This window comes from Xiphophorus maculatus, chromosome 18 (genome assembly GCF_002775205.1).
Source record: "Xiphophorus maculatus strain JP 163 A chromosome 18, X_maculatus-5.0-male, whole genome shotgun sequence".
Taxonomy (NCBI): domain Eukaryota; kingdom Metazoa; phylum Chordata; class Actinopteri; order Cyprinodontiformes; family Poeciliidae; genus Xiphophorus; species Xiphophorus maculatus.
Window position 1 is genome coordinate 16,013,499 of NC_036460.1, and position 27,779 is coordinate 16,041,277.

Consider the following 27,779-nt stretch of genomic DNA (forward strand, 5'->3'; position numbering starts at 1 on the left):
GAACACAGAAGGCATTAATTATGAATAAGTGCAGCACCTTGACAGTTCATATTGAACAAATAAGGTTACATGCACTCAGTACCCTCTGCACCAAAGGGAAAACAACTTAATCAAAAGCCACACCATTGAGATCAATTGATATAACAATGACAAAGCTTCCCCCAACCTCAGAAAGTATGAGCTAATAATAAAATTTATTGCAACTTTTATTGCAAAGGATCTGCAACCATCAAAGATGACAAACCAATCCCTACAACGGCAAGATCAATCCAAACTGATGGGATCACAGCCAGGTAGGACAGTAGGATCAAGTGATGCATGCACAGCCATTGCAATAGAATCTGATGCCACTGAAACACATTTTAGGATGTGGGCAGCCTGTGGTTGTGTGCCACATACGAGAGCAGTGAATGAGTACTGCAGAAGTAAAAAAGATTATTGCAGAGAAATTGCAGATAGCTAAAAAAACTTCTTCCTTTTAATGACAAATTAAGTGAAAGATTTTGGAATATGGTAAGCTGTTTGTTCTGAATATACAGAAGTTCACAAGCATCTGTTTTTGAGCTCTGGTGAAATTTTTAAATGTCTCTCGTAACTAATCTTAGGTTTTCTTTGTCGATTATTTAAACTTGTTTGCTGATATTAAACATTCAAGTTACAAAAAGCTAAATCGAGATAAAGTGATCAACTTGGTAATTTTCCATGTCTACATTCTGTGTTTTCTTGGATAAGAGGAAAAATCTGCACATGAAGAAGACATAAGGCACAAACATCATACCAGCTGGAACAAGATAAATAACCTCCTACACACGAGCCATAGATCCTCAACAAGATAGCTAGTTGATAAAACACACATTGCACCCTCAAGATATTTATATCCACACACCTTGCAGCCCTAGGATTTTATCAATTTTCTGTATTTAAAACCTCATGGTCATAGTATTGTACATGTTTGATTTAATCACAGGCATAATCTGTTTATCGGTTGAGTGTTGAGCTGTTTTAATGAGCTACATGATGCAAAATTAACTTTACCCATGCAGGACACTGTGGTGCACATTTCATGAGAAAATAAGCTGCGCCAGTGTCTGAATTTACAAATGCTGAAGTATTTTTGTGAAGTAACAAATTTATTTTTTCTTCTCCTAATTCCAATTTGTGTTTAAGTAACCCAGCAGAAGCTTATACAGTATGTTCTCGTCACAGTTATACAAGTCATGTTGCTTAAAACCTAAAGCATCCTTTAGTGATACAAAAGCTCAGTAATGATACAAAAAAGCACAGTAATCACACGCAAACGACTATATGTCCATATATATAGAGAGATTTTAATGGAAACACATTCATGTTTGGTCAAATAAAAGAATCATATACAGCTGGTGTCACTGTTTCCTGCTAAAGGTACATCCACAAGAGTGCTGCAGATCTACCTTCATCCTCTGGTCCATCGCCATAGCAACCTGGCCTAGTTACACAATCCCCTCGGCTTACCTGTAAGATGCCCAACTCAGGTTCAATTAACCATTCACATATGATAAGGCATAATATTTCCTCAGGAGCTAAGCCATGTGCCTACAGCAGACAGAAAATGTCTCAATACTAAGATATTTTGTAGGAACGCAACGTTTGCAGTTTTTTCTGCAATAAATAGTAAGCAAATTTATGCATATAAAACATAACGCTAATCATACAGAAATATAACTGAAGTGTTGCTCTTAAGTTGAGTACATTTTGAGTGTCATATGTTTTGTAGCAGGTGAGTAAGAAGCAGAAGCTCCTGAGCTGAACTTAAAGGGGATGTGCATGGATTAGGTACAGTGTGTCCCTGTCGCTCATACAAACAGCACTTTACTAGTGAATATTTACATCTACCTGTCTGTGTGTCTGTATCCAAGAATTTAAAGCTCCCAGTATAAAAACACTGTCACATTATACAGTATGCTGTATGTCGAAGTTTCATCATATATCATATTGTACTAGGATAATATATATTCTTTGTAAAGAGTATAAAACACAGCTGAGGATGGTGATAGAGAATAGGTAGCATTTATGACGTCAGGATTTGATTGACAGAGCAGCCTCGCGTCTCGTCTAAATGGAGTCAAAGTCGTGGTCGAAGGGCTCGACGACTTCGGGAGTCATGACTCTGCCCATGAACAGAATGGAGCCTTAAAGAAAAAGACAGATAAAGGGAAGTTTCATTTATGTAAACAGCAGAAACCTGGTGTACAGGTAGAATCATGCTTACCAAATTCATAGACTGTCTGGTCTTAACATTTTTTGGACATAGTGCCTTGCAACAGTATATGCATACTAATATGTGTGTTTGTTTTTTTTTAAAGTAAACCAACACAAAAGAGTGCATACATGTAAATTGGGAGGAAAATCATGATAGATGTGATTAAATTTTTTTAAACACTTCTTGAAGGTGAAAATAAGAAAACTATCACATCCTTCTCTTTCAGAAGTCAGATAGGATGGAAAGCTTCTGTGAGCATCAACTTGGTGCAGACCATCTATTGGATTTAGGTCTAGACTCCAACTGAGACAATCTAACACATGTGTTAAATACAGCAAATTTTGCTTTAATCTACAGCAGAGGTGTCCAAGTACAGTCCTCGAGAGCTACCATTCTGCAACTTCTAGATGCATGCCTTCTCCATCACACCTGAATCAGATGAAGTGTTTGTCAGCAGGTCTCCGTAGAGACGAACGGATCCTGTTGAGGGATCTCAGCTATGTGACTTAGGTGTTTTGGAGTTGAGATGCCTCTAAAAGTGGCAGGATGGATGCTCTCGAGGATTGGACTTGGGCAGCTCAAACCGACAGCGCTTACTTCTGCTAGACTTTCCTTTTATTTAGCTCCATCAAATTCCTAGCAACACACCTGCTAAAGAAAAGCAACCCCACAGCATGATGCTGCCAGCATTATGTTTCACTCTGAGGACAGTGTGTTCAGTGTGATGTGCAGTTTTAGTTTTCTGATATAGATATCATTCTGCACATAAGCTAAAAAGTTACATTTTGATCTCATCTGAACAGATTTTGTTCCACCTGTTTGTCCCTTCCATGGTCAACTGCAGACCATGGAAGGGACATGGTCCCAGCTTTCAACTTCTCCACAACTCTATAGTCTGTAAAGCTGTACTTATGTTGCGATTTTATGACAAACAGGTGATGTTTGTTCACTTATTATGTTACATCTGAAGGCAGTTGGTTGTGCTGGATTTTATTTATGGATATCTGAGTAAAGGGACCTGAGAATCAGTCCAAACCCACACTTTTACTATTTTGAGCATCATGTATTCTTTTCCTTCCCCTTCACAGATATGCACTGCATTGTGTTTTCTCAATACATACAAATCCAGTAAAAAAAACTCTGGAGTTTGTTGTTGTGACTATGAAAAAGTTCAACTCTTTTGGAATGTCCTCTGCACAAGTCTCCTGGTGTACTGCACGTTGACACACACACACACACACACACACACACACACACACACACACACACACACACACACACACACACACACACACACACACACACACACACACACACACACACACACACACCTGTTCTTCTGTTTCTGATGACAAAGAAGAATGGATGATCCGCCATGACCTGCTGGTTCAGCACCAGAGTCCTGGTCAAGGCAATCATTCCTGACAGAGAACAATGAGGGATCAGTTCAGTACCTGTTCTACTTATCCACAGTAATCAGTGTAGTTTCAGTTAATTTCAGTGTATGGAAGTTATTCACACTAAAGTAAAAAGCCAAAAAAAACAACTCCCTACCAGATCCAACAGCTCCTTCTGAACCTTCCTCCGTCACCTCCAGGTAAGCCTTTTGCACTGCCTTTCCAATGTACAGGTCCTTACCATCTGCACAAGACACAGATGTCACAACTGTCTTTTTAACACACACACAGGAAGGCAATTCAGTTTTAATATAGACTATAAGTTGCATGTTTAGCTAAAGCATAAACACACAATAGCCTTGAGTGTTTATTAAACCAGCACTGACAAGCAGACAGATAGGCCGCATCAAGGGGCACCTTGCTTAAGACATTAAGTCAGAGGATACAGCCTAATTATTTCCACAGAGACTGAAAGTGAGTTAAGTGGCCTTCTTCTTATCTGCCTGACCTGTCCTCTGAGTACATGTGAAGCTGAAGCTGTTTGAATAGGGACGTGCACAAGTTGCTATTCTAGCTAAAGACTAGGCTTTACAATATAATCCCCTTTGTTCCACCTTAAAGAAGTTGGCTGACTTCAACAGCATAATTAATGTTATCAAAGCATAATAAATTAAAGGTTTTACTCTATCATTTACTGTGTATTGGGTTATATATCTGTTCACTTTGTGTATCTTTCTGGTGCAGATGTAAAATATCTCCATATACATCCCATATTTCTCTGGCTGTGTGTATCTGAGCTGCTCTTTGAGGATCTATTTTTACTGCTTGATGTGACAGCGCCGAACTGCCCACTCACTGACAATTACTGAGGTTACCTTAAAAAAAGTGTAGAACACTACCTCTTACTGCCAATATGTAGGCTGCCGTTCATTTACCAGCTTTTGTCACGTTTCTGTCCTTGTGATTATTACGAAAATTCACTAGCCTTGTCTGAATTGTGTGTCATGCCTCACCTGACATGGCAGAGAGATCAGCATCATCGGTGAAGATTTTGGTAATTCCCAGCTCCTGCAGCGTGGTTCTCAGATCAATCTTCTGCTCCACCTTAAACCTGATGGGGGATGTCAGTTAGTCAAAGTAAAAGAGGAACAAGACGATAACTCATAGAAGGGCCGTGGGAAAACTGATAATAAAATAGCATTAAACCGCAGCAATAAAAACACAATGTAGTTACAATGGCTTTATTTAATAGACCTATAAAAAACTATGAAGTAGGAGAAAAACACAGTGCTTTGAAAAACCATTTGCCCTACAGATTCCTTCTGTTTTTGTTTTGTTGTCACACCGTTTTGTTCCAGATCATCAACCAAATATACAAATATAACCTCACTCTGAGAAAATATAATTGCTGTCCTTGTTAATTCATAGATTCAGTTTGATTAACCACCTTTTCAAAAGTGTATTTGTAAAACTAGTGGCATTCATTTGCAGTTGTAAGGCAGGATTTGGGCAGAGAGAGAAAATTCAGTTCATGGGAACTGAATCGGTAACATGGAGCATTGATAGTTCTTTTTGTTCTCTAATGTTCTCCAACAAACATCTAAGGCTGTCAAAAATTACACAATTAAATGACTTTGACTAATAGTGGTTGCAATGAATGTTATTTAGAGATATGAGAGTGAACTGGGCTCAATGCATGCCACACCTTTAAGAAAAAAGAAAACAGTTTTTCTTTCCACATTATGCTAATCTGTCAGATACATTTAATTGAGCTGAATAAAAATACAACATAATACATTATGATTTGTGACTGTAATGAGAAAAACATGTACACCACTGTATGTAAACACTTGAAAGAGTTCAGTAAAATGTTTGTTTCTATTGTGTTCTATTTACTATGAAAAAAACTATATTAGTTGATTTTATCTGCAGATAAAATGAACAAAGAATTGCTTTTGACTGACAGAGGAGGAAGTACCGTAGATCATAAAACCTAAGCGTTACGCACAGGGTAGCCTTAATCCATAAATGCGGTGTTTATTAAACTAATGCATCAAGGGCAGAATGATAACTTTCTGTCTTGCCTTGATGTGCATGTATATGTTGTATCTCACCTAGGCAGGTACACCTCCACCTTCTGTCGTTTAACATTATTTGCCCATTCCTCCAGCAGTGGTGCTTTAATGATGGGCTCCAGGGAAGCCAGAGGAACCTCCTGCCGGGGCAGTATGATCATCATGGACATGTCCTCTCCCTCATAGGGCATGTCCAGGACTTGGTACACACCGCCAGCCTCCTGGGAGCCATCACTGAATTCACCTGATCAAGAAGAGACCAAAACGAGGCCACTGGCATGTCACGACACAAGTAAATGCTCAGGCGTTGGGCTTGGACTTTAGTTGTGGAGAAACATCCACAAATTGAATTATGCTGACACATATGGACTGACTGATATTTTGTAAAGTCATTTCTGAAGTGTTTTAATCAAAATCTAGTCACTTGAAAATAAATGACTGACACAAAATAATTTGAATGAATACATTTTAGAAAGCATGAAAAAGTTAGGGAAGCTTAGTGCATCTTAGAAACAAAGAAAAACTTTACTAAGACATTTCCAACAAAATGTACTAAACTTGTTATTGCCATTTAATCTGGAGAGTATATAACATTTTGTTTTTAAATACTAAAAATGTTAATGTTTCTGGTAATGTACTCTGATATGTCATCCTAGAGAAAGTATTGGTGTGGCCCCTGTAAGGCAGAGTTACATGCTGTAGCCTGTAAGTGACAAAAAATACAGGTAAATTGCAAGTAGAACAAAAAAAGTGTGTCAGTAAAAGTTGTATAGGCAACAGGGACACTTTTGGGTTACGGTTCAAAGGATTGTGAAGAACACAGGGTGGACTGCAGCTGGAGTAAAAACTTGAAAGCCACCAGAAACTGATGAACCCAGGATACATGATACTACTGATACACAAGTTTTGGTTTGAATTGTGAAGTATTAACAACATTAGTACAATTAGTTAACAATTAAAAAAAGGTTAGGATCTCAAGATTTAATCATGAAATATTTATTCGCAGCTCACCATCTTGACAATTACTACAGTCTTGTTGCGAATTTCAAGGCCAATCAACCAATGCAGTTTGCTGCCAAACAAATGTCTTCTACTCAATACCCAGCTAGATCGCCGCTGAGGTGGTTCCAAGAAACAGGAACCACGCAGGTGATTAGGGAAGAACTGGTTAATGTGGTTAGCCACTATGATTGTTCTGCAAAGTGAGACAGAAAAAATGTGGTCTTCTCCACAAGGATCTATCCCTGTTTACGGCTCTCTCACACACACAGTTGACACATTCACACCTTCTGGACTCATCAGAGGAAAACACATTAGGGATCCCTCTTGTTCATGAGTGTGTATGCATGTATCTGTATGTGTGTGTGAACACTCTGGCCACACATGCAGATGTCACCAAAATAACTCAAATGCACCAATTTTAGTGGCATCTTAACAACTTGATGCAACTGTTTTTGGCAGTACAGAAGGAACAAAAGAGAATAAAAGACTGAGAGGAAATATTGAAATATTTCACATTTTAGGAGAACAACTGTTACAAATGTGGGCAAATTCCCTGAGCCGAAAAAATGCCTTTCACTCTGCTAACACTAAATATCGATATTTTAGACCTTAGATTAACATTTTAAATCACACTGAGAAGTAAGTGCAGTAAAGTAGAATTTCTAAATAAAGATACACTGGTCCAGTTCTGCACTCATGGGCATGCAGACTCATGCCTACCGTAGTAAAAGTCTCCCTGCTGGTACATCATCAGGGTCTGGACCTCCGAGCCATCATCTCTGCTGAAGGAAAAGGTTCTGGTGTTCTCTGGTCTGAACTGATTTTTCCAGGATCCTCGGAAATAGACGGCGTTCACCAGAGTGAGACGGGTGATGCTACTGAAATCATCGGCTGACAGCAGTGAACGAATCTTACCTGCAGGGGATAAAATTTCTACTGAATTATGTTCTAAATCTGGATAATTTTCCTAAATAAGATTAATGCTGCATTGAAGCTTTGAAGTCATGACAAAGAATTATGAAGCATTAGTGCACTTAGGCTTTACACAGCTTGGTATCTTCTAGTTAAAGTAAAAAATGTAAATATTATAAATGCACCTCATCTGCTGTATTCCCCCCTTTTGACTATTTGTCTCACTTACTCTCTGTATGATTCTCCACCCAGTTGTTGATCTGTTCGGCAACCACCGGAGATTCGCTGAAATCCACAGTTTCCACTTCAGCCTGAAAGTATTTCTTCATCAGGTGTAGAAAGTCTGGGTTAAAGCTGATACCTTCCTGCAGGAAGAGGCTGTTTGCAAACCGGATCACGTAGTGGGCGTCATCATCGGAGAGCGCCTCTGTCAAGTTCTGGAGCAAGGAGAACTCCACACCTGCATGGATAACAGCAGACACACACACATTCATCCCGTCCCTGTGTGTACATCCTGTACAGTACTCAAAAATGTAATTTACAAAAACTATATAAAAAGTTTAGTCTTTCAGAGCACAAATTATTATTGTACTCAGGTAGAGTCTTTCTTGTCTGTTGCTGTATCTGAAGCATCAGGTTTGGTTTCGTTTGTGGAGTATTATGTGCTTTTGCTGCATGAATTTTACAGCATACTTTGTAATTTGTATCAGGGTAAAAAATGTTTACATTTACAGTGTGGTGCTTTGCCATGATGTTCTAATCTTGCTGGTCATTCAAAATGACCACTTGATCATCTCAGTGTGAAAATTCAATGAACGTGGCCACCAAGTGGTCAATTATTCAACAGCTATATTAATCAGAAAATAGGTCCATTTCCCCGGTCATGCTGAGGTGAGTGAACCTTCATCGGTGCATCTGAACAGCATTGCATGAGATTAAAAAACACTATCATCAGTTCATTGCTTCAGCAGTTGCGTGAAGCAATATAATTTTGTAATCTGGCTTGGTAGCGCAAAGCATTCAATCCAAAGCTAATAAAACTGTTTGTTTAAGTTAGCAGACTGACTAGGTAAAACTCATCATGTGACGACGCTAAGAGCCTTTCAGCAGCAGGTAAGATATTTACTGATATGTTTTTCAAAAGGACTCATCTGGTAAAAAAAAAAAAAACCTAAACTATCCATTTTATATTTTTAAGCAATTTGAAATTGTGAATTTTAAAATAAAGTTTTAAATGTGTAGCAAACTGGTTCTCTATACATTTCTACATGAAAAAAAAAATTATTATCTTCCAAATTTTAAAAAATGAGCTATTTATCAAGTGGACAATTTGAATCTTCTGGTACTGTAAACTACAGCACCTGATCTGACAACCACACAAGACAATGGTGCATTATTCTCTCAGCCTGTTGAGTGTGATGCTTGGGACGTTTATCTCACCAGGCAGTAAGTGACTGAATCCCACAGCCTCTCGTATCTCCTCCAGTGAAGCCCCCCGGGCTCCCAGCTCCACCATACCGAGGGCAACAGACACACTCAGTGGAGAAAAAATGATGTTTTCCTGACCCCCTGCAGCCTGCAGCCGGTGGTACAGTCTGACCGAAAACTCCGATGTGGTGTCCTCTGGAACGTCCGCCGCCCAGCAACCGTAGCCCGGCAACAGGATGGAGAGCAGGAAGAGGAAGAGCGGAGTCGAAACGTCCAGAACTGACATCTCAGCACAGACCAAAGGAGAGCTGGTAAAAGGAGGAATAAATGAAAGGAAAGCAAAATAAGATGAACAATAATATAAGAACAGGGGAATAAAGAGGAGGATGAAAGCTGTGGAGATGGATAGATAGATAAGTTACAGGAAAAGAAGTGATATGGAGGGGGGGGTGCACCAAAAAATGTGACAGGAAGGCAAGCAGATGAACATGATGAGAGGAAATGATTTGTGGAGGGGACAGACTGATGAGTAGAGAGAAGAGGACTAGAAGGAAGATAAAGAGTTGAAGGTATAGAGACAAGAATATAGAAAAGAGGAGAAAAAAGAAACCTCCCAAACCTTCTGGGTTCTCCCAAAAAAAACTCAGGATTTAAAAGCAAGATATGCTGTCAGAGCTGCACTGCTAGTTTGTTGATGGCTAAGGGACTTAAACAGAGTAATAAAGGAGGTGTATGCTAATATGTGAGCATATGTGGATTAGAGAAAAATATACAAGTTCAAACTTAAGCACCGGTTTATTGTTTTTAAAAATCATAAATGTCGTCAGCATTTTCTCAGCTCACTCTCCCTGTCATTCTAGTTTTATCTGTCCACCTCAGCCTCTTTTCTCTCCACTTTTCTACCTTCTTTGACTTTTTACCTCCCTACACTGAAAAGAGATTACAGATAGACACTGTGCTTTTTTTTCTAGTACTGTTGTTGCCAAGCAACATTGTGTTTTGCTGGCCAAATGGAGAAACAGAGAGTTAGGGGTATAAGACCGAAATGTGCAGGAAGCTGGTGAATTCAGACAGTGATAAAGAGGTAACAGATTGTTTTGTTGTCGTTTTTTCTGCTGGCATCAGAGATGCAATTAGCGGTCCCAAGAATGGCTGGAATCTGCTGGCTAAAGCTATATGTGTGAGATGGCAGGTGACAGTGCTGTCGACAACAGAAACAATGGATATCGGCCAGAAAAATGGGCGCCCCATCCCGCTGTGTCCTGTTCTTTCCTCTGAGCCAGTCCATCTGACAGTAAAGCAGTATCCAGTTCTAGCATAGTTCTGTCCTTCTGGCGAGAAAAACCTTGAAATTCATTAACAAGCACTGTAGGATTAACTAAAGCCTGATATGGATTAATCTTTCTCATAGACTTCGACTGTTCTCCAAAAACCCATCGGGTTTCATGCCACTGTTCAGGCTGATTATTATTTCGACTCCAGCACTGCCTGCAGTACTACTAGTGTTAATGCTCGGGAGAGAGCATGCTATCTGTGGCCAACAGTAGTCTGAAACAACAACTAGGTTTTTTAGTCAGGATAGTTTCAGTAAAGAAAAGTGTTGACTGTGAATAGACCAAGTTAAAGAGAGAAACAAAGTCTACTCATGGAATTTGTTGCTGCATATGAACAGAGAAGTCAAAAGCGTGACAATCCATTTTACATTTTACATTTTACAGTCTGCTGCAGTAGAACCCTTTTCAGTGAACATATGCATATGAAATTTTCAGTGCTCTACTTGAATGGCCTAAAGGATCACAGCAAACTGCTTTTTATGAGGAAATGTCCAGCTGGTTTTACAGTTGCTAAAATCAGCCAAAGAATGATTCTCTTTTACAAAATGAAATAGCGAGGCTACCATCTAAGCACAACCAGACCACTTCTAGGTCTGATTGAGGGGTTTTGGGCAAGGTGCATATTATAAAAAGATTTAAATAACATGATTTCTTTTATTATCATTATTAAAAGTCCAAATCACCATGAGATTGACTTCTCTAGAACAAAAGAACATTTTTGAACATCATAATTGAAGTTAAAAGAGAACTTAATCCTAGAGAAAATTTAAGAGGTCTCCAGAAAAGGTCACAATCTGACAGATTTAGGCAAATCTTGTCTGACAAAAATGAAGGATGCTGAGAAGACTGAATAGTGAAATTAAATCATAAGGTGCTTCAATAAAGTCGTAGCTTATTGGTTTTGTGTGCACCATATTAATGCAGATTAATTTTTACATCTCCCCCTCTAATAGTTGAGTCAACTGTAGTATAAATGTCCAATTAAGCATTTAAGAACAATCTTTAAATGATTTCATAGCCTAATTTATTTACATGACAAAAACCTTATGCAGCTGCCACCGACGTCACACACTGCAGCTCTTATTTATACAGGAAACCATTCTCACCTAATCTTGTTCATCCCATGTTGCCCAGAAAAAGAAGCCGCCCCAGAGGGAAGGGGCAGCTGGCACACATGTAAATGCAGGTAATGTTTCTGACCTTCTGAGTTGTGGGAGCTGAACTTTTTAAAGACTGGCACTCCTATTTTTCTGTACGAAAAGTCTGAGCAACAAAGCACAGGCAGAGAGAGCAGTCACCATGTGTGGCGGTGTGAAAGCATGAGAGGATAACAGCACCATGGCTGGCTGACTTTTACTTGAAATGGTGACACCGTTCCGACCTTTGGAGTTGTGGCGCTCCATCTGTCAGCTGGTCCCACGCTTTGCCAGCTTGGTCATTGATGAGCCTGAGCACAACTTTAGTTTTGGTCTACTCAGGTGGTTTTCCCACAATACCTTAAAAGGGAAGCGCTAATAACAAGCCATAAATGCTCCCCCATGACTAAAAGGACAGAATATGTCAGGAGATCTCCTGTGGTTTGAGTTACAGAAGTTTAATCCTGACAAGTTAATTCCATGCAATTAAACTCTCTGGCCTTTAAAAGCTGCCTTTAATCTCTCTGTGTAATCCTAATTCTCAGACAGAATAGATCGGTGGTTGACATTTTTGCAATCAAAACATGATGTGTTCACGTACGTAATCCTTACTGCCATTTAAACTTGACACCTTTCGACAGCATGCCTGGAAGACCAGGGGAATTTACTAAACATCCTCTCTTCGTGATTCAGATCCACAAGCACACGCACGCCATCTCAGGTGCTTACGCAGAATTTCAAATCGAGATTACCAAGGCAACTGCAAGTGATGGGCATTTTGCATTTTGCCAAGCTGATGGAGAGACATTTTTCTTTCACCCTTTGAACATATCTCACTCCTTCAAGGTAGGTAGATAAACCCCTTTCTCTTTTCATACTCCACTAAGCAATTTCTGCCACCAATAACATCTCTCTTTGAAAGATCTCTGCACATCAGTTCCAGTCACTTAATGTCCCCCCTCTGTAATACACACACACAAGATTAACAGTCATGACTGCACTGCAGTTTCAGGAAAAAAAAAAAAGACAAACCTGCCTGTGCCTTCTCCTTTCATCTCTCTGAAAATGAGTAGATGCAGCAGACTATTTTTTATTTTTTATTTATGAGGTTTAACGCTTTCAAAGTGCTGAGGCCTAGAATAATTCTGTGAAAATGCTAACATCCTTTTTCATCAAGGCCTATTCCTCTGGGAATAAGCTGCAGAGAGTGATGTTCATGATTATGTCTGGCACAGAAAAACCTTGGATTCCCGCAGTGTGTCTGTAGAAAATGGCAGGGTAATCTTGGCATGACTTCACTTTGAACATGTATAACTTATGAAGGGCTTCGCAGAACGGAGATAATGGATGCTGATTATCATTCATGAGTTTTCCTTAGAGGTGCCACTGGGGCAGCTTTCAATTTTAACTTGCACTAAGGCAAATGCAGGAAGACACATGCATGCGCATACAAAAAGTGATTAAACTTACATTAAACCGACATCATTAATGTTAAATCACTCCTGCAGTGAAACTCTCTGATTTCAGCTCTTTATGCAGTGAAAATGTATTAAAACTCTCTCAACTCGTTGCAACTGGGAAAGTTGATGTACAATTTATGTCTTGAAATGGAGCTTCAACACCATGCTAATTTCTCACAGCATTTCTTAGATTTTAGTCAAATAAAGTTATTATTTCATAAAATTGTATTGGCTAATTCTAGAGCAGAACCTGAACCATCCTCCTGAGCAGCTTTGCTGACATGAAACCCGAACAGATTAAAACTTTTAACTATTTTGCGGTCAGAACAAGACAAAGCAGGACACTCCAGTGGTGGATGAAGACCCCAATAAAAAGGATCCATCAATCAAACTGTCTGTCAGGCTCAAACCTTTTGATATGACAGCATAACGCATTTTATGGAAGAAATTTAATTTTTACCTTTCAAGTTCAGTAGTCAACACTTTGACCTTCGACTTTTATTTTAACTGTGGGCCAAAAGTGAAGAGAAGACGGTAAATATGATGAGATGCTGTCTGTACTGTAAGCCGGTATGACAATATCAGCTGAAACAGGTCAACAACGGGAACTCTAATAAATGTCTGAAACCAACTGTAGTTGGAAAATTGTTTTCTTGGTGAAAGGACTCTACTTGACTTAAGAAGCTAGGCAAAAGTCTTCCAAATTGCCTTTCTGCTCATAGAAATAATAACAAAATTTAGATTAATATAGATTCCTAATTGTTTAGTTGATGGTGAATCTAAATAAATGCAAATTTATTGACCGATATAAACTCAAAATAATCCCACTGCAGAGCTCTATTTTTACATGTCTTTAGATTATGTATCCTTATTTAGATTTTATTTTATTGAGTTCTGTTACGTGAAAAAGGAAAAGTCTTGTCAAAATCAGCTCCTTTAAATGTTTACAGTTAAATTCCTTTGCTGACCAAATCTTGATCATGCAGGGATATAAAAAGTATGCATAAAAAAATGGATGGATGGGCGTATGGACATTTCCTGAGGAATCAGTTTGTAAACTATTCACTGTGCTCTCCATGTAGGGCGAAATTAATCACAGCTACATCTAAAAGAAGAAAGTTGAATGAGGAGTAAACTGAGCATACACAAAGAACAAATAAACCAGTTTAACCTCTTTGGATATTTTGCAAAAGAAAAGACCTAAATAATAACAAGTAGACAAGGGAGTAGGTGGAGACGGGGAGTCCGCCAAGGGGCTGAAAATGAGCAGCTTCCTCACTGATACCTGTTTTTATTTAGCAACGATAATATCTAACGACCCAATTTCTTTGTCATGCACCAACACTCTACACCAAGGTAAACGTAACAGCGCCCTTTTTCTGTCTTCCCGCATGTTGCATCAGCAATGTACACACACAAACGCATACACTAACAGCTCAGCTGCTCTGGGAGCAGAGCGAGAAAGTCTGAGCTGTAATTATATCAGCTTGTATTTGGGGTCAGTGTGAAAAGTAAAAAGACAGGAGGCTTTGTCAAGCAAAGAGACGACTTTTTGCTTCCAGGGTGCAGGAAGGGGAATTGTCACTGAGTGCTGAGAGAAAATGAGATTTATTAAGAGGAAATATAGATCATATAAGCAGGAACCTAAATGAGATGCCAGGTGTGGAGAGAAGAGATCGCAAAGATCGCAGTCTTGGACAAATAAACTGTAACAGTTTTACCTTCCTTAGGCTGTAAGGCATTTTAAGGAAGGGGGAGAAAATCCCTTTGTTTATATTTCTACTCAATGGAGAAGGAGAAATTTAGACATAAACTATTTTAGCAGTATACATTTAGCATGTATTGACTTACGTTATAGCGACGGAACTAATACATTTTATCATATTTTGCTCAAATTTTATCCCAATTTTATGACAGAACAACATGAAGTAGAACATAATTATTAAGTGGAAGAAAAAGCATATATATATATATATATATATATATATATATATATATATGTTTTTTATTTGTATACAAATGTAACAAGTGTGGTATACAGATTCAAACTGCTTCACTCTGATGCTCCTGAATAAATAAAAGTTAAATCAATAGATTTCAGAAGTCCCACAATTACGAAAAATGTCCTTTCTTGTGTAATTTAATCTCAACATAAAACTCAACTTTTGCTTGTTGAGAACAAGCAAAAGAATGAAGATCAAGGAACAGGTCAAGGAACACAGCTGTGGAGATGTTTAAAGCAGAGTCGGATTATAAAACATCCCTTGTCTTGAACAATTCAAAGACCATTGTTCAACCAATAATCTGAGCATTTTACACGACTGCTAACAATCCTTCCAAGACATGACTGGTAGGAGAGCGTAAATAAGGAACAGAAAGTTACCTTTCAGAGGTTGAAATTGTCCAGATCTAAACTAATTAATAAACTGAAAAGTGTTCACTTATGCTCTCCCAGTTTGACAGAGCTTAAATTTCTTTCCAAACAAGGATTCTCAAGAGGTGCAAAGCTAGAAGAAAAATACCCCCAACGATTTCCAGCTTTAACTGCAGCAAAAGGTGATATCACTCTATGTTGGCTCATAAAGTTCAAATATAGATACACACCACACTTTCCAATTTTTTTATATGACACTTATGTGACATTCTTTAAACTTCCCAATTATGCATTACTGAAAGGTGGTGTATCAAAAAGCCTCAATATATTGTAACCAGTGGTTCTGATGTAAGAAGATGCAAAGAGGATCAAATAGATTTAATCCGTTTAATAACCAGCGCTGTTCAGGCATTTTTGGAGCAGTAAGTGTACATCTTTGCAGAAAAGAATGATCTGTCCATTATTCCATGACCAATTTACTTTCAACATCCCATCTGTTTTCCACACAGAAATCTGTTTCTGTTCGTTTCATCACCTCCACTCTGGATTCAGCTGCCAGCTAAAACTCTATTAGTCACTATATTGATTTTAAGAAGCATTTCAGTGTGTGAACAAGTAAGTCCCATCCATCCATCCATCCATCCATCCATCCATCCATCCATCCATCCATCCATCCATCCATCCATCCATCCATCTGCAATATGGCAAAATAAAAATGTAAGAATTTTCCTACATTACAAAGCATATCTGCAACAAAAATATTGATTAAGATGAACAAACATTATAAAATTGATCTCTGTGTGACAGTATGCCAACCTGAGTCAATCAAAATTAAATATTACACTGGGATATTTTAAGTATTCTCCTTCCCAGACTGTTTGCCTTCCACAAGATGTATTTTAATTGAAAAGGTAATCAATAACAACATTCAGGTGACCCGCCCTGTTACTTACTAATATACGTCTTCAGATGTAAACAATTTCACACTTGATTAAATCATTTCTATATTCTGATTTTATAACTATGTGAACCATTACCCAGTTGCTAAAACATTAGTGAGCAAACAGCATAATTAAGACCAAGGGCCAACACAAATAGATAAGAGGTGAAGTTGTGGAGTTGTTTAAAGCAAGGTTAGATTCTAACACATTATCCCCAGCTTTCAACATCTCCACTGTTCAATCCATGCAATTGGAAAGAGCAAAGCAAAACTGCCCACTGACCAAGACATAGTTATCATTTTCTTCATTTCTTTGTTGGTTTAAATTGTTATCCAACATATAAATGTGTTTGAAAGCCATGTTTTAAATAATAGCAACAAGCCAATCTATGATTTTCTCGTTTGGTACTGTATCATAACCCTATTTTGTAATAAATGCAAAATCAGTTCAATGAAAAAATAAATAAATAAACATTTTGTTGTGCTCTGCTGTATTTAAGAAGAGGAGAAAAGCACAGGAGGATTGGTTCTATCTCGAGGAAAGGCATAATATACAGTGTGAGCTAAACAACTGCACTGCTTATTACAGGTTTCTGAGCAGAAAAACTAACAGAAACACATCAATAAACCCTGCAAACACACACGCATAATTCTGAAGGACGATCGCAGCTCCTGGATGTGAGGTATGTTGCTTTTCCCTTCCCTGCCTGTTTGGTTTCGCTTGGATGATTCGAAAGACATTTAATTATTGAAATGCAATTAAGGCATTAATGCTCTGTGGGAATAGGCAGCACAAACACACACACACGCACACACACACACACACGCACACACACACACACACAAAGCAGGGAGGAACAGCAGGGATTAAGTAGAGATTCAGACGAATATGGTTTTAATTCGATGGGATAAGGATTTAAACAAATACTCTTTTTGTATACAATATGAACTAGACCTGAATTAGGACATTATCTGAGATGACAGAGATAAAGAGATTAGACGTGGATTGAGACCATAAGGCAGGACAGACATAAGTACTATGTTATTAACAGAAGATGCAAAATCATCTGAATTCAACTCAGAATATGCTGAAATTGAATACATTTTATTAAACGTCTTACTTTTCCAAATTATTACTTGAAATGTCTTTTCATCAACACCTACTAAATGTCCACCTCATTAAGAAGTAACATCTGTGGGATCAGTTCATAACCCATCAAGCCTTTTAGGGACATGAAATACCTGCATGAAAGGGGGGAAAAAACAAGAGCATGAACTAGTGTGTATATGTTTGGGTGGGGATAAGGTCCATGATCAGGCTGATGAGCAATGCGTCTCGCTAAATTACACATATTTGCTCAATCCTCCTTTGGCTGCATTTCAAGGACAAGAACCCCACGGCATCCACTGAGATGATTTGAGTGGTTAAAACAGCAGGAGGCGAAGCAGTGCATCGCGACAAAAAAAAAAAAAAACAGTCCTGGGTGGTGGACACATGGTCAGTGTTAATCAGCGTTTGCCTTAGTGCATCCCAGCTTTATCAAGCAGCCCACACATGTTGATTACGCCATTCTAATCCCTTCATTCAATGCCATCAAATGCCGACACCTTCACAAAAAGTCAACCCTGGGATAAACTCACATGATATATATATATATTTTTTTTTTCATGTAGCAAAAGCTCCAAAGCTGTGATACTGACTTGTCTCTTAAATAAATTGCCGGCGGCAATCTGAATCAGAACCACCTGAATGTGAAGCATAAAGCGGCTCTTACCGTCAAAGGGCGTAAGGTAAAGCAGGATGGATGGATAAGTGAGGTCTCTGCTGCTCTCATCCGCAGCTCACAGCCTGTTAATTTGCCGCAGACTCCGCCCCCTTGTCACCGATTGGTCCACATCCACTCAACCAAAGAGTACAGACGTGGAGCGAAATGAATCCCTACTTCATCTTTCCTGAATTGCAAAAGCCGCCTTCACACTTTGGGTTTTGCCTTATGTTTAAATTAGGAATCGATTAGTGGTTTTGCTAATATATTTGGTCATATGATCCGCTCGAGTCTGTTTGGTTTTCCTTGCTTGGGAGTATTTTAATTTAAAAAAATATATATACATTTCAAATTTACTTAGGACAAAAAAATGGCTATTAGTTATAAAATGTATTAATATTTATTTGCAATTCATAAATTCAAAAATTAAAGTAATATATCTGGAAAAAAAATAAAGGTTGTAAACTACTTTGTGTGCGAAAGTATTAATCTGATAGAAAATGCTAAAAACGTGGCTATAAAGTTTACGACAGAATTGATGGCTTTGTTTGAAATATAGCAGCCGTTTTAGATTTCAAGGGTTGGTGATATATTGCTGACTTTTCCACAAGGCAGTCCTATTTCACAATCTTTGCTTATTTCTCCAAAATGGAACTTGAGAAGTTTAATGTTGAAAAGCACAATTAAACTGCATTCTTCAATCACACATGCTGTTTAAAGGATAAAAACTGTATTCATGAAAAATACAGAATAACAAAATTTCAGTTCCTGTTTCTTTTGTTTTAATATTGTCAGATCGGTGGTAGGGAAAGGCTTAATATTCCCTGAGGTGGTTTGAGAAACACTGGGCTGTAAAACAGTGGCTCTCAAAAGTTTGCATGTGTTTTCTTTCTTTAAATGCAAAAAAAATTAATTGGTAAAATAAAAAATCTTATTATTAAACAATCTGCACTTTTTTGGCTTATCAATTCTCTGCCAAAATACATCACATTTTATCTGGAGTGTACGTTTTTACTTTTAAGTGATGCAATAAGCACCGTCACTGGAAGGCTAACTTTACCTGTGTTGTAGTTTGTCATTTTGTGTTTGGCTGGTGTAAATTTGTAAATTTAGAATGCCACACTGTGCCACTGTTGGTTGTAATTTAATAAAAAATAAACAGTGAGGTGAGTCTGTGTCACTTCATAGATAACAAGAAAAGCACAGTGGGAAAGAGTTGGCTGGACACAGCTAGCCAATCGGTGTAAGTATGCAATTTACCCACAATCCATTGCATTGTAAACAATATGGCGACGTCGGTGTGTCAATATTTTATTAAAATTTGTAAAAGAAGAGCGCAGCGGGAAAGAGCCAAACACAACTTTATTTTTATTATTTATCTTATTTATTACTTTAACTTTATTTTTACATCTAAAGTAAATATTTTAGATGTGAAAATACCGTTTCAACTGATTGCGAATCCCTTTATAAGGTTGTCTGTCCTGTGCATAAATGCTGATTCATCGCTTGAGCTTGTGAGCCTTTTTATGCCTTACTTACGGGCCACCGTATTTACTTCTTAGAGTTAAACTGTTCCACTCAGGGATGCACAGTGGCACAGATTTTAGCACAAATTGAGACTTTCAACATTGACTTAATATGTTCTTCTGGTTCATGCATGGGTTCTCCCAGCAAGTGACCGTTGTGGTGTAACGCTTATTAAAATCTGTTATAAATAACTATAAAAAAAGTTTGCTTTTTGCCAAGACCTTTGAAAGTTTTTAACTCAAATTGTTGATATAGCTTATGACATGATTGATTTTTGCATTTTTATCTTTGGTTTGATTTTAAAAATCTTCATCAACTTTTCCCTTTCGCAATATATATTTTTTGTTGTTCTTTTTATATTATTTCATTCACATCTTGCTTTTGTCAACATCATATTTTCTGCTTTTGAATCAAAATCATGGGGCTGAATGTGGGAAACCTGGCATTAGTGAACAATCACTCCACAAGGGCCATTGATTAGAGCAGCATGACCAACAAAAACAGTGGAGTGTCATGTGGTGTGGTGCGGGTTGGTGAGGCAGACGCTGTAGACCCAGGTAAGATGAATATGATGATGAATTTAATTATAAATAAGTCCAGCAACAAGGAGCAGGCACAAGGAAACACTGACGAAACATAGACGAGGACCCGACGAGGAACAAGGAACACAGGTGGAGTTAAATACACAGGAGGGTAATCACAGAGACGAGACACACCTGGGAACAATCAAGGGGAGGACAGGACAACGAAGAGACGCAAGGACACAAAAAACTCTAAATGAACACAGAAAACACAGATCCTGACAGTACCCCCCCCTCAAGGGCGGCTACCAGACGCCCAAAAAAAAAAAACCACAACAAGGGTGGGCGGAGGGGCGCCGGATGGGGGGCCAGAGTCCAGAAAAAACCAAAACACAACAAGGGTGGGCGGAGGGGCGCTGGACGGGGGGGCCAGAGTCCAGAAAAACAAAAAACTACCCACCATCGTGGGCGGAAACACAGGGAGGGCCAAGAGTCCAAAAACAACAAAAAACTACCCACAGGGTGGGCGGAGGCAAAGGAGGCGGGAACCACGGAAGTGGTCCGGCGGTCGTCCGCGGCGGCGGGAACCACGGAGGCGGTCCGGCGGCCGTCCGCGGCGCTGGAGGCGGGAACCACGGAGGCGGTCCGGCGGCCGTCCGCGGCGCTGGAGGCGGGAACCACGGAGGCGGTCCGGCGGCCGTCCGCGGCGCTGGAGGCGGGAACCACGGAGGCGGTCCGGCGGCCGTCCGCGGCGCTGGAGGCGGGAACCACGGAGGCGGGAACCACGGAGGCGGTCCGGCGGCCGTCCGCGGCGCTGGAGGCGGGAACCACGGAGGCGGTCCGGCGGCCGTCCGCGGCGCTGGAGGCGGGAACCACGGAGGCGGTCCGGCGGCCGTCCGCGGCGCTGGAGGCGGGAACCACGGAGGCCGTCCGGCGGCCGTCCGCGGCGCTGGAGGTGGCGATGAGTCCCGGGGGCCGCCCACAGACGGCGACGACGAGCCCCCCGAGGCAGGGTCTCTGGTGGAGCACAGGGGGTCAGGGTCTCGGGTGGAACACTGGGGGTCAGGGTCTCGGGTGGAACGCAGAAGGTCAGGGTCTCGGGTGGAACGCTGGAGGTCAGGGTCTCGGGTGGAACGCTGGAGGTCAGGGTCTCGGGTGGAACGCTGGAGGTCAGGGTCTCGGGTGGAACACAGGGGGTCTCGGTCGGAGCACAGGGGGTCTCGGTCGGAGCACAAGGGGTCTCGGTCGGAGCACAAGGGGTCTCGGTCGGAGCACAAGGGGTCTCGGGAGGAACGCTGGGGGTCTCGGTCTCGGGAGGAACGCTGGGGGTCTCGGTCTCGGGAGGAACGCTGGGGGTCTCGGTCTCGGGAGGAACGCAGAGAGTCTGAGTCGGAATGCAGGGAGTCTCGGAAGGAACGCTGGGGGTCTCGGAAGGAACACAGGGAGTCTCGGTAGGAACACAGGGAGTCTCAGTCTCGGGTGCGCCGGCTGGAACGCCGGCTGATTCGGCCTCGGGTGCGCCGGCTGGAACGCCGGCTGATTCGGCCTCGGGTGCGCCGGCTGGAACGCCGGCAGAAACGGCCTCGGGTGCGCCGGCTGGAACGCCGGCAGAAACGGCCTCGGGTGCGCCGGCTGGTACGCCGGCTGATTCGGCCTCGGGTGCGCAGGCTGGAACGCCAGCTGATTCGGCCTCGGGTGCGGCGGCTGGAACGCCGGCAGAAACGGCCTCGGGTGCGCCGGCTGGAACGCCGGCAGAAACGGCCTCGGGTGCGCCGGCTGGAGGTGCTGGTCCCGGAACTGGAGCGGGATCTGGGCTGGCGGAGAAACTTTGCGGCTTGGGAGGCAGAGGTTCGCCAGCCATGACGGCTAGAGCCGCCATACGCTCCCACTCTGCCTCCCTCTGCAACTCCACCAACCCCGGGTGCGGGAAGCGAGGAACCCAGTAATCCAGCAGCATTCCCAAGCGGATGGCGAAACCGAGGCGTCGGCCGGCAGCGTATGGCTTGGCCATTGCCTCCTCATACTCGCCGATGGTATCTGTTAGCTCCTTTATGTCTTCTGGGTCCATGATGAGAAAACGCGTGCCTCACCGTACTTCCTGGTCGGGTCCTACTGTCATGTGGTGTGGTGCGGGTTGGTGAGGCAGACGCTGTAGACCCAGGTAAGATGAATATGATGATGAATTTAATTATAAATAAGTCCAGCAACAAGGAGCAGGCACAAGGAAACACTGACGAAACATAGACGAGGACCCGACGAGGAACAAGGAACACAGGTGGAGTTAAATACACAGGAGGGTAATCACAGAGACGAGACACACCTGGGAACAATCAAGGGGAGGACAGGACAACGAAGAGACGCAAGGACACAAAAAACTCTAAATGAACACAGAAAACACAGATCCTGACATGGAGGGGACTTGCATCAAAAGGCCGATACCAGTTTAAATTTGAAAAAAATTGCTAACAAGCTAATTGAACAAAATTTATATCGTTTCAGGGCAACTGGTCCAAGTGTTTAATAATAAAAACTGAAGGAGAAAATGTAATAAAACCTGTCGAAACAAATTGATAGGGCAAAATCTGATAGACCTAACACCTGTCTCCTTCATATTTGATAGTTGTCAGGATGAGATAAGTTGTCAAGCCTGATTTAAGGGACTAAGGCGCATAAACTAAGAATACATTAATTTTTCCAAATATTAAATTGACCTTAACAGCTGCCTCGTTCTGATTGGCATTTCCCTTTTTGCAGTAGAGGACGGTTGTTTACACCATGTGCAATTTCCGGTAAGCATCTTAGTGTCAAACTGGCACTAAGTTTGCATTACATATGTAAATATTAGCGATTGGATAACATTTAAAACCTCAACACAGTCCAGGCATTCAAGAAGCAATCGTTTTTCCAACAACAGAGAGTCTAGATCCTCTGTACAAAGCAAAGTGTAATACAAGGGGGATGATTTTTATCAGGCTAGTGAAGGTGGAACTGGTAAAAAGAGATTGAAATGAATAACATATGTTTAACGGATCAGAGAGAATTTATTAGATTGAAAGATAGAAACTTATGGATCATAGACTAGAATACTAGAAAATTCCTTTGACCCACTCAAGGATTGTGATTGGATGGTTTTTTGCTCTGATATCTGTCTTAGATTTAAAACCAGTTCATATGTACAGATGAACCCTGACCCACACAATATGATATAACAGATGGAAAGATCTCGCCTTATTAGGGGCCTGCATGAACACATGAACTTCTTTTGGTAATTTTCATCACACTGGTACAGACAGAAACGACCTATGTGATTTTTAAGCTCTTTAAGCTTTGATGATGCCCACTCGATATAACTTGACAACGGAACCTGTAATTTAGGTCCAATTGATATGTACAAAATTGTAGGCTTTTCCACAAAACTTTCAATAATTTCCTAGTAAACAAAATAAAAGTAAGCAAAAGGAATATCGAAGAAAATTACATGGTGATGATGAAAAGAGCAAGATTCAAAGAAGCAAATAAGCTCATGAATAATTTTGCAAATAACTTTTTTTGTTTTGTACATTGAAGTAATTTCTCAGATGGTAAATAACTGAAAGAAAACTACATGCACATACTAAGTCTGTTTTTGGTGAATATAGAATTACGACATCAAGAACTTCCTCCCGGGTCTGATTGGTTGTTTTTGGTCGGGAGCGGTGCATTTCCTCAGACTGCAACAGGAGCTCAGGAAGGAGGTGGCGGAGATCAATCTTTTGTCTCATAGCATACTCTAACAACAAGGTGACAGTTTTAACAAATCTGTAAAAAAAAACCCATATTCTTCATGAAAGTTACATACTGCAGCTTTATGTATATGGTATTTGTATGAGGTACACAAATGTACGTTATTAATATGTGGTGTTATTATTCTAACACAGAATTTTTGCAAAGTGCTATAAAGTTTATCATTGTTGATGTTAAGTAGTAGTCAAGGACTGCAAGCTGTGGTCATGAAGTTGTAGAAGAGGGGCAGGATAATGCCAGTTGGAGTAGCAGTGAGGAGGAGGAGATGTAAGAGAAGCCGGAGAAGTATGAGAATGGAGCAGGAACCACTAAAAAACTGCCAGACGTGATGCATATGAGTAGGTTGGCATTATATCTTTCCTCTGTATTATATTAACAGGGGTTGAGCACAACCCACTTAGTCCTCGACCCGGCTGTCGCAGGTTCGCTTCCCAGCCTGGCGACCTTTGTGGCATGTCTTTCCCCTTCTCTTATTACCCACTTTCCTGTCAATTCACTTTGAAATAAAAGCCTCTAGAGCCAATAAAACCTTTAAAAAAGAAAAGAATTTGGTCCAAACCTATGATTTCTGATATCTGACACGCGAAAAAGTATTAATTCCCCTTCAAACATATTTGATTCTTTCTCCTGACAGATTTGTAAATTAATTTCATTCAGAGTGTGTCTTCCGCGTACTTAGATGATGATAGATGTTGATTTTAATTGTGTCCACAATCGTGCACAAGGTCCATTGAGGTACAATCTACCTATTTGATCATACATATGAAGACTTACTCTGAATAAAACTAATTTGCTAGATCTGTCAAGAACTGAGAACTTTGAAATAATAACACCAGCTTAGCAGGATCAACCATGGTGCTTCTCACATGGTTGAGAAGCACCATGTGAGCTTCTCAACTATGTGACTTAACTTAACTTACGTTGAGTTATTCAAATTAATTAGTTCAAATTAATGCTTAATTCTATTTTCCTACTATCTAAGTTGCTCTTCTTTGTGTCTCTGCCAGCTTTGTGAGTCAATATGTGTATTCTTGTTTGCTCAAATAATTTTTGGTTAGTTCACTTTTGAATTAAATTGACCTCTTTTATCGGCATATTAGTCATATTTTAAACTATTTTGGGTGAAATAAAAACCGGGAACTTATAATTATTTGTCTTCTCAGTTTCTGAAGTACAGCATGAATATGAAGAAGTTAGTTTTTCAGAGAGAATTTGAGGGATGTACGCATATATTCATCCTCTTTACTCTGATATCATTAAATAAAATCCACTTACTCAACAAGGCATGAGAAAATAGAGTCCATCTGTGTGATTTAATCACAGTATGAGCAGTCAGGAAACAAATTATAAAGAAATGTACAAGTTTGAGCCATAAATTAGTAGGTCTATCCCAGGCACCTGGCATGTCACTCAGCACTGTTCAATCTATTACCTTCTAAGGAAGAAGTTGCCCAATCTACTTAAAGTAGGCCAAATATGGTGAGTAGAAAAACCACCAGGAGGTCCTGGTGGAACTGCAGAGATTCACATTTCAAATGTGAGAATCTGTTGACAGAGCAACTATCAACTGTGACCTGAACATTTCCTCAAGAAGAAAGCTACTGATGGAAAAAAGCCACAAGACATTCAAGTTTGTTTGTCAAAAATTGTACGGCAACATGGTAAATGCGGAAGAAGATGTTGTGGTTTGATAAAAGCAAAATGAAACTGATACTGCACATTGTGCAGAACACACAGTTCTAAAAGTGGCAGTGGATGTTTTTCTTTGAAGAGGAAAACTGGTCAGTGGGAAGATGGATGGTGCTACAAACAAGGCAGTCCTGATTAGAGGCTGCTGCTGCTGCTGCTGCTGCACTAATCATCCAGGAAAGGATGTATTTGAATTTTGCAAGACAACATAACTCATATGTTAGAAAAGTCCTGTCAAAGTTCATACCTGAATCTAACTAATTTATGAAAAATATGATCACAGACACGTTTAACCAGACTTATTGAATTGGAGCTATTTTGTACATAAAGATGGGAAAGAATTTTAATCTGTAGATATGCAAAGCTTTGAGACACATTGCAAAACCAAAATGTAACTGCAATTGGAGCAAAATGGGTCTCTGCAGTACAATCCTGCAGGTCTCCTGAACTGAATACAAATGCATTGCACACTTTTCTCAAATTTAAAAATCATGTGTCATTTTCCTTCTACTTTACAATTATGATTGTAACAATTACAGCACTTCTTTGTGCTGGTACAGGAGTCGGGAACGTATGGCTCGCGAGCCAGGTGTGGCTCTTTTGATGATTGCATCTGGCTCGCAGATAAAACATAAAATATTTAATTTGGATGGATTAAAACAAGTTTTTATCCATCCATCGATTTTCCACCGCTCATGTCCTGTTCAGGCTTGCTATTGGCTGCAGGAGCAGTCCATTATTTTAATTGGATGATAATAGCCTACACTGGGTAAACAGGTAAATGCCCCCTTTTGAATCAGTCTGCTGGGGCATTAGCTCAAAGCTAACCCTTCAACGAAGAAGATGGCGAAAGAAAAAAAGACGAGGAGTATCGTACATTTCAGGACGAAAGGACCGAAGAATTTGCCTTTGTGGAGAGAGCAGGTTCTGCGGTGTGTCTAATTTGCAATGACCAAATTGCGTCGATGAAACGGTCGAATGTAAAGCGGCACTTCGACACACGCCATGCTACCTTTGCGTCAAAATACAGCAGAAAGAAAGCGTGCCAAGAGCTACTGAGCCGCACCATGTTTGGATCTACGTGTGCATGTGAGCGGTCATTCTCACATCTTAACAACATCAAGTCCAACCTACGGTCACGTTTAACGGATGAAAGCCTCAACGCTTGCATGAAGCTTCACCTTACCAAGTACCAACCAGACTACAAAGCCATCAGCAAATTCATGCAGCACCAGAAGTCGCATTAATGGTGAGTATTATAACAACATTATTTTAAAAAATAAATTCAGAGGCTTATTATACTCACATTTAGTTGAATTCAGTCTTAAAATATATTATATGGCTCTCACTGAAATAAATTTCCAAATATTTTGCTTTCATGGCTCTCTGAGTCAAAAAGGTTCCCGACCCCTGTGCTGGTATGTTACCTGCATTCCTCCTAAAATGCATTTAAGTTCATGATTGCAACATGACATCACAAAATGCAAAAAAGGTTCAAGGTGTATGAATCGTTTCCGATGTACTATAAACATGGTTCATGTATCTTTTTTTGACCTATTTACAACTATTCATATATTTCCAATTTAATATTACGGTAACTATTTACTTGGGAATATTTGTATTATATTGAGTTTTATATTTATTTTATCTCTAGTTATAGTACATCAGAACCCCCCAATGAAATGCATTTCTTACCCTAATATAAAACGTATTGCCAGCTGCTATAAGCGAGTGTCAGAATTGCTTCAGCTTTTGGAGTATTCATATGTAATTGGTATAATATTGTAATATTTATTGGACGGTATTAACAGTGAGCAAACAGCAGAATTTTAAAGCTGATCTCCAGAGGAGTGATGTATTACCAAAGTATCAGCTCAGAGGAATTCAATTTGACTTCTCTTGAAGTTTACCAAAGAAAACACAGGTGAAAGGACTTGACAGAGCTTTTCACAATTCAATACTTCAGTAATAAATCTTTGATGTGTTTCGATTTTTGGACTGCAAACTCGTTTTTTTTTCCCCATAGAGATCCAGGCCCTCAGTGTGAGCTAAGCTGTGTGTGTCATGTGTTGTGCTGGCGGCTTACCATTGTGATTCTGTGTATTACAGCTCACACCTGCAAAAGAATCAATTTATCTGCAACATGCACCTTGAGAGCCGCTGTTAGAAAGGCAAACTTTCTGTTTGTTGTTTGTT

At 40.2% G+C, this 27,779-nt stretch overlaps 1 protein-coding gene across 1 annotated transcript; it reads right to left on the reverse strand.

The window, feature by feature from the left end:
* Window positions 1–1,304: 1,304 nt before the first annotated feature.
* Window positions 1,305–18,161, reverse strand: serpini1 (serpin family I member 1). Its single transcript, XM_005805930.2, has 9 exons — window positions 18,073–18,161; window positions 9,066–9,361; window positions 7,855–8,085; window positions 7,434–7,628; window positions 5,751–5,955; window positions 4,650–4,747; window positions 3,794–3,880; window positions 3,571–3,660; window positions 1,305–2,168 (listed from the first exon to the last, which is right to left on the reverse strand). Exons 2-9 carry the CDS (start codon window positions 9,337–9,339, stop codon window positions 2,092–2,094), a joined length of 1,257 nt encoding a protein of 418 aa, XP_005805987.1. The 5' UTR covers window positions 9,340–9,361; window positions 18,073–18,161; the 3' UTR covers window positions 1,305–2,091.
* Window positions 18,162–27,779: the final 9,618 nt, after the last annotated feature.

Coding starts and splice junctions, on each gene's coding strand:
- serpini1 (XM_005805930.2), bottom strand. CDS start 9,339: ATGTCAGTTCTGGACGTTTCGACTCCGCTCTTCCTCTTCCTGCTCTCC. Junction 8,086..9,065: donor ATTCAGTCACTTACTGCCTG/GTGAGATAAACG, acceptor TTATCCATGCAG/GTGTGGAGTTCTCCTTGCTC. Junction 3,881..4,649: donor TGATCTCTCTGCCATGTCAG/GTGAGGCATGAC, acceptor TGTCTTGTGCAG/ATGGTAAGGACCTGTACATT.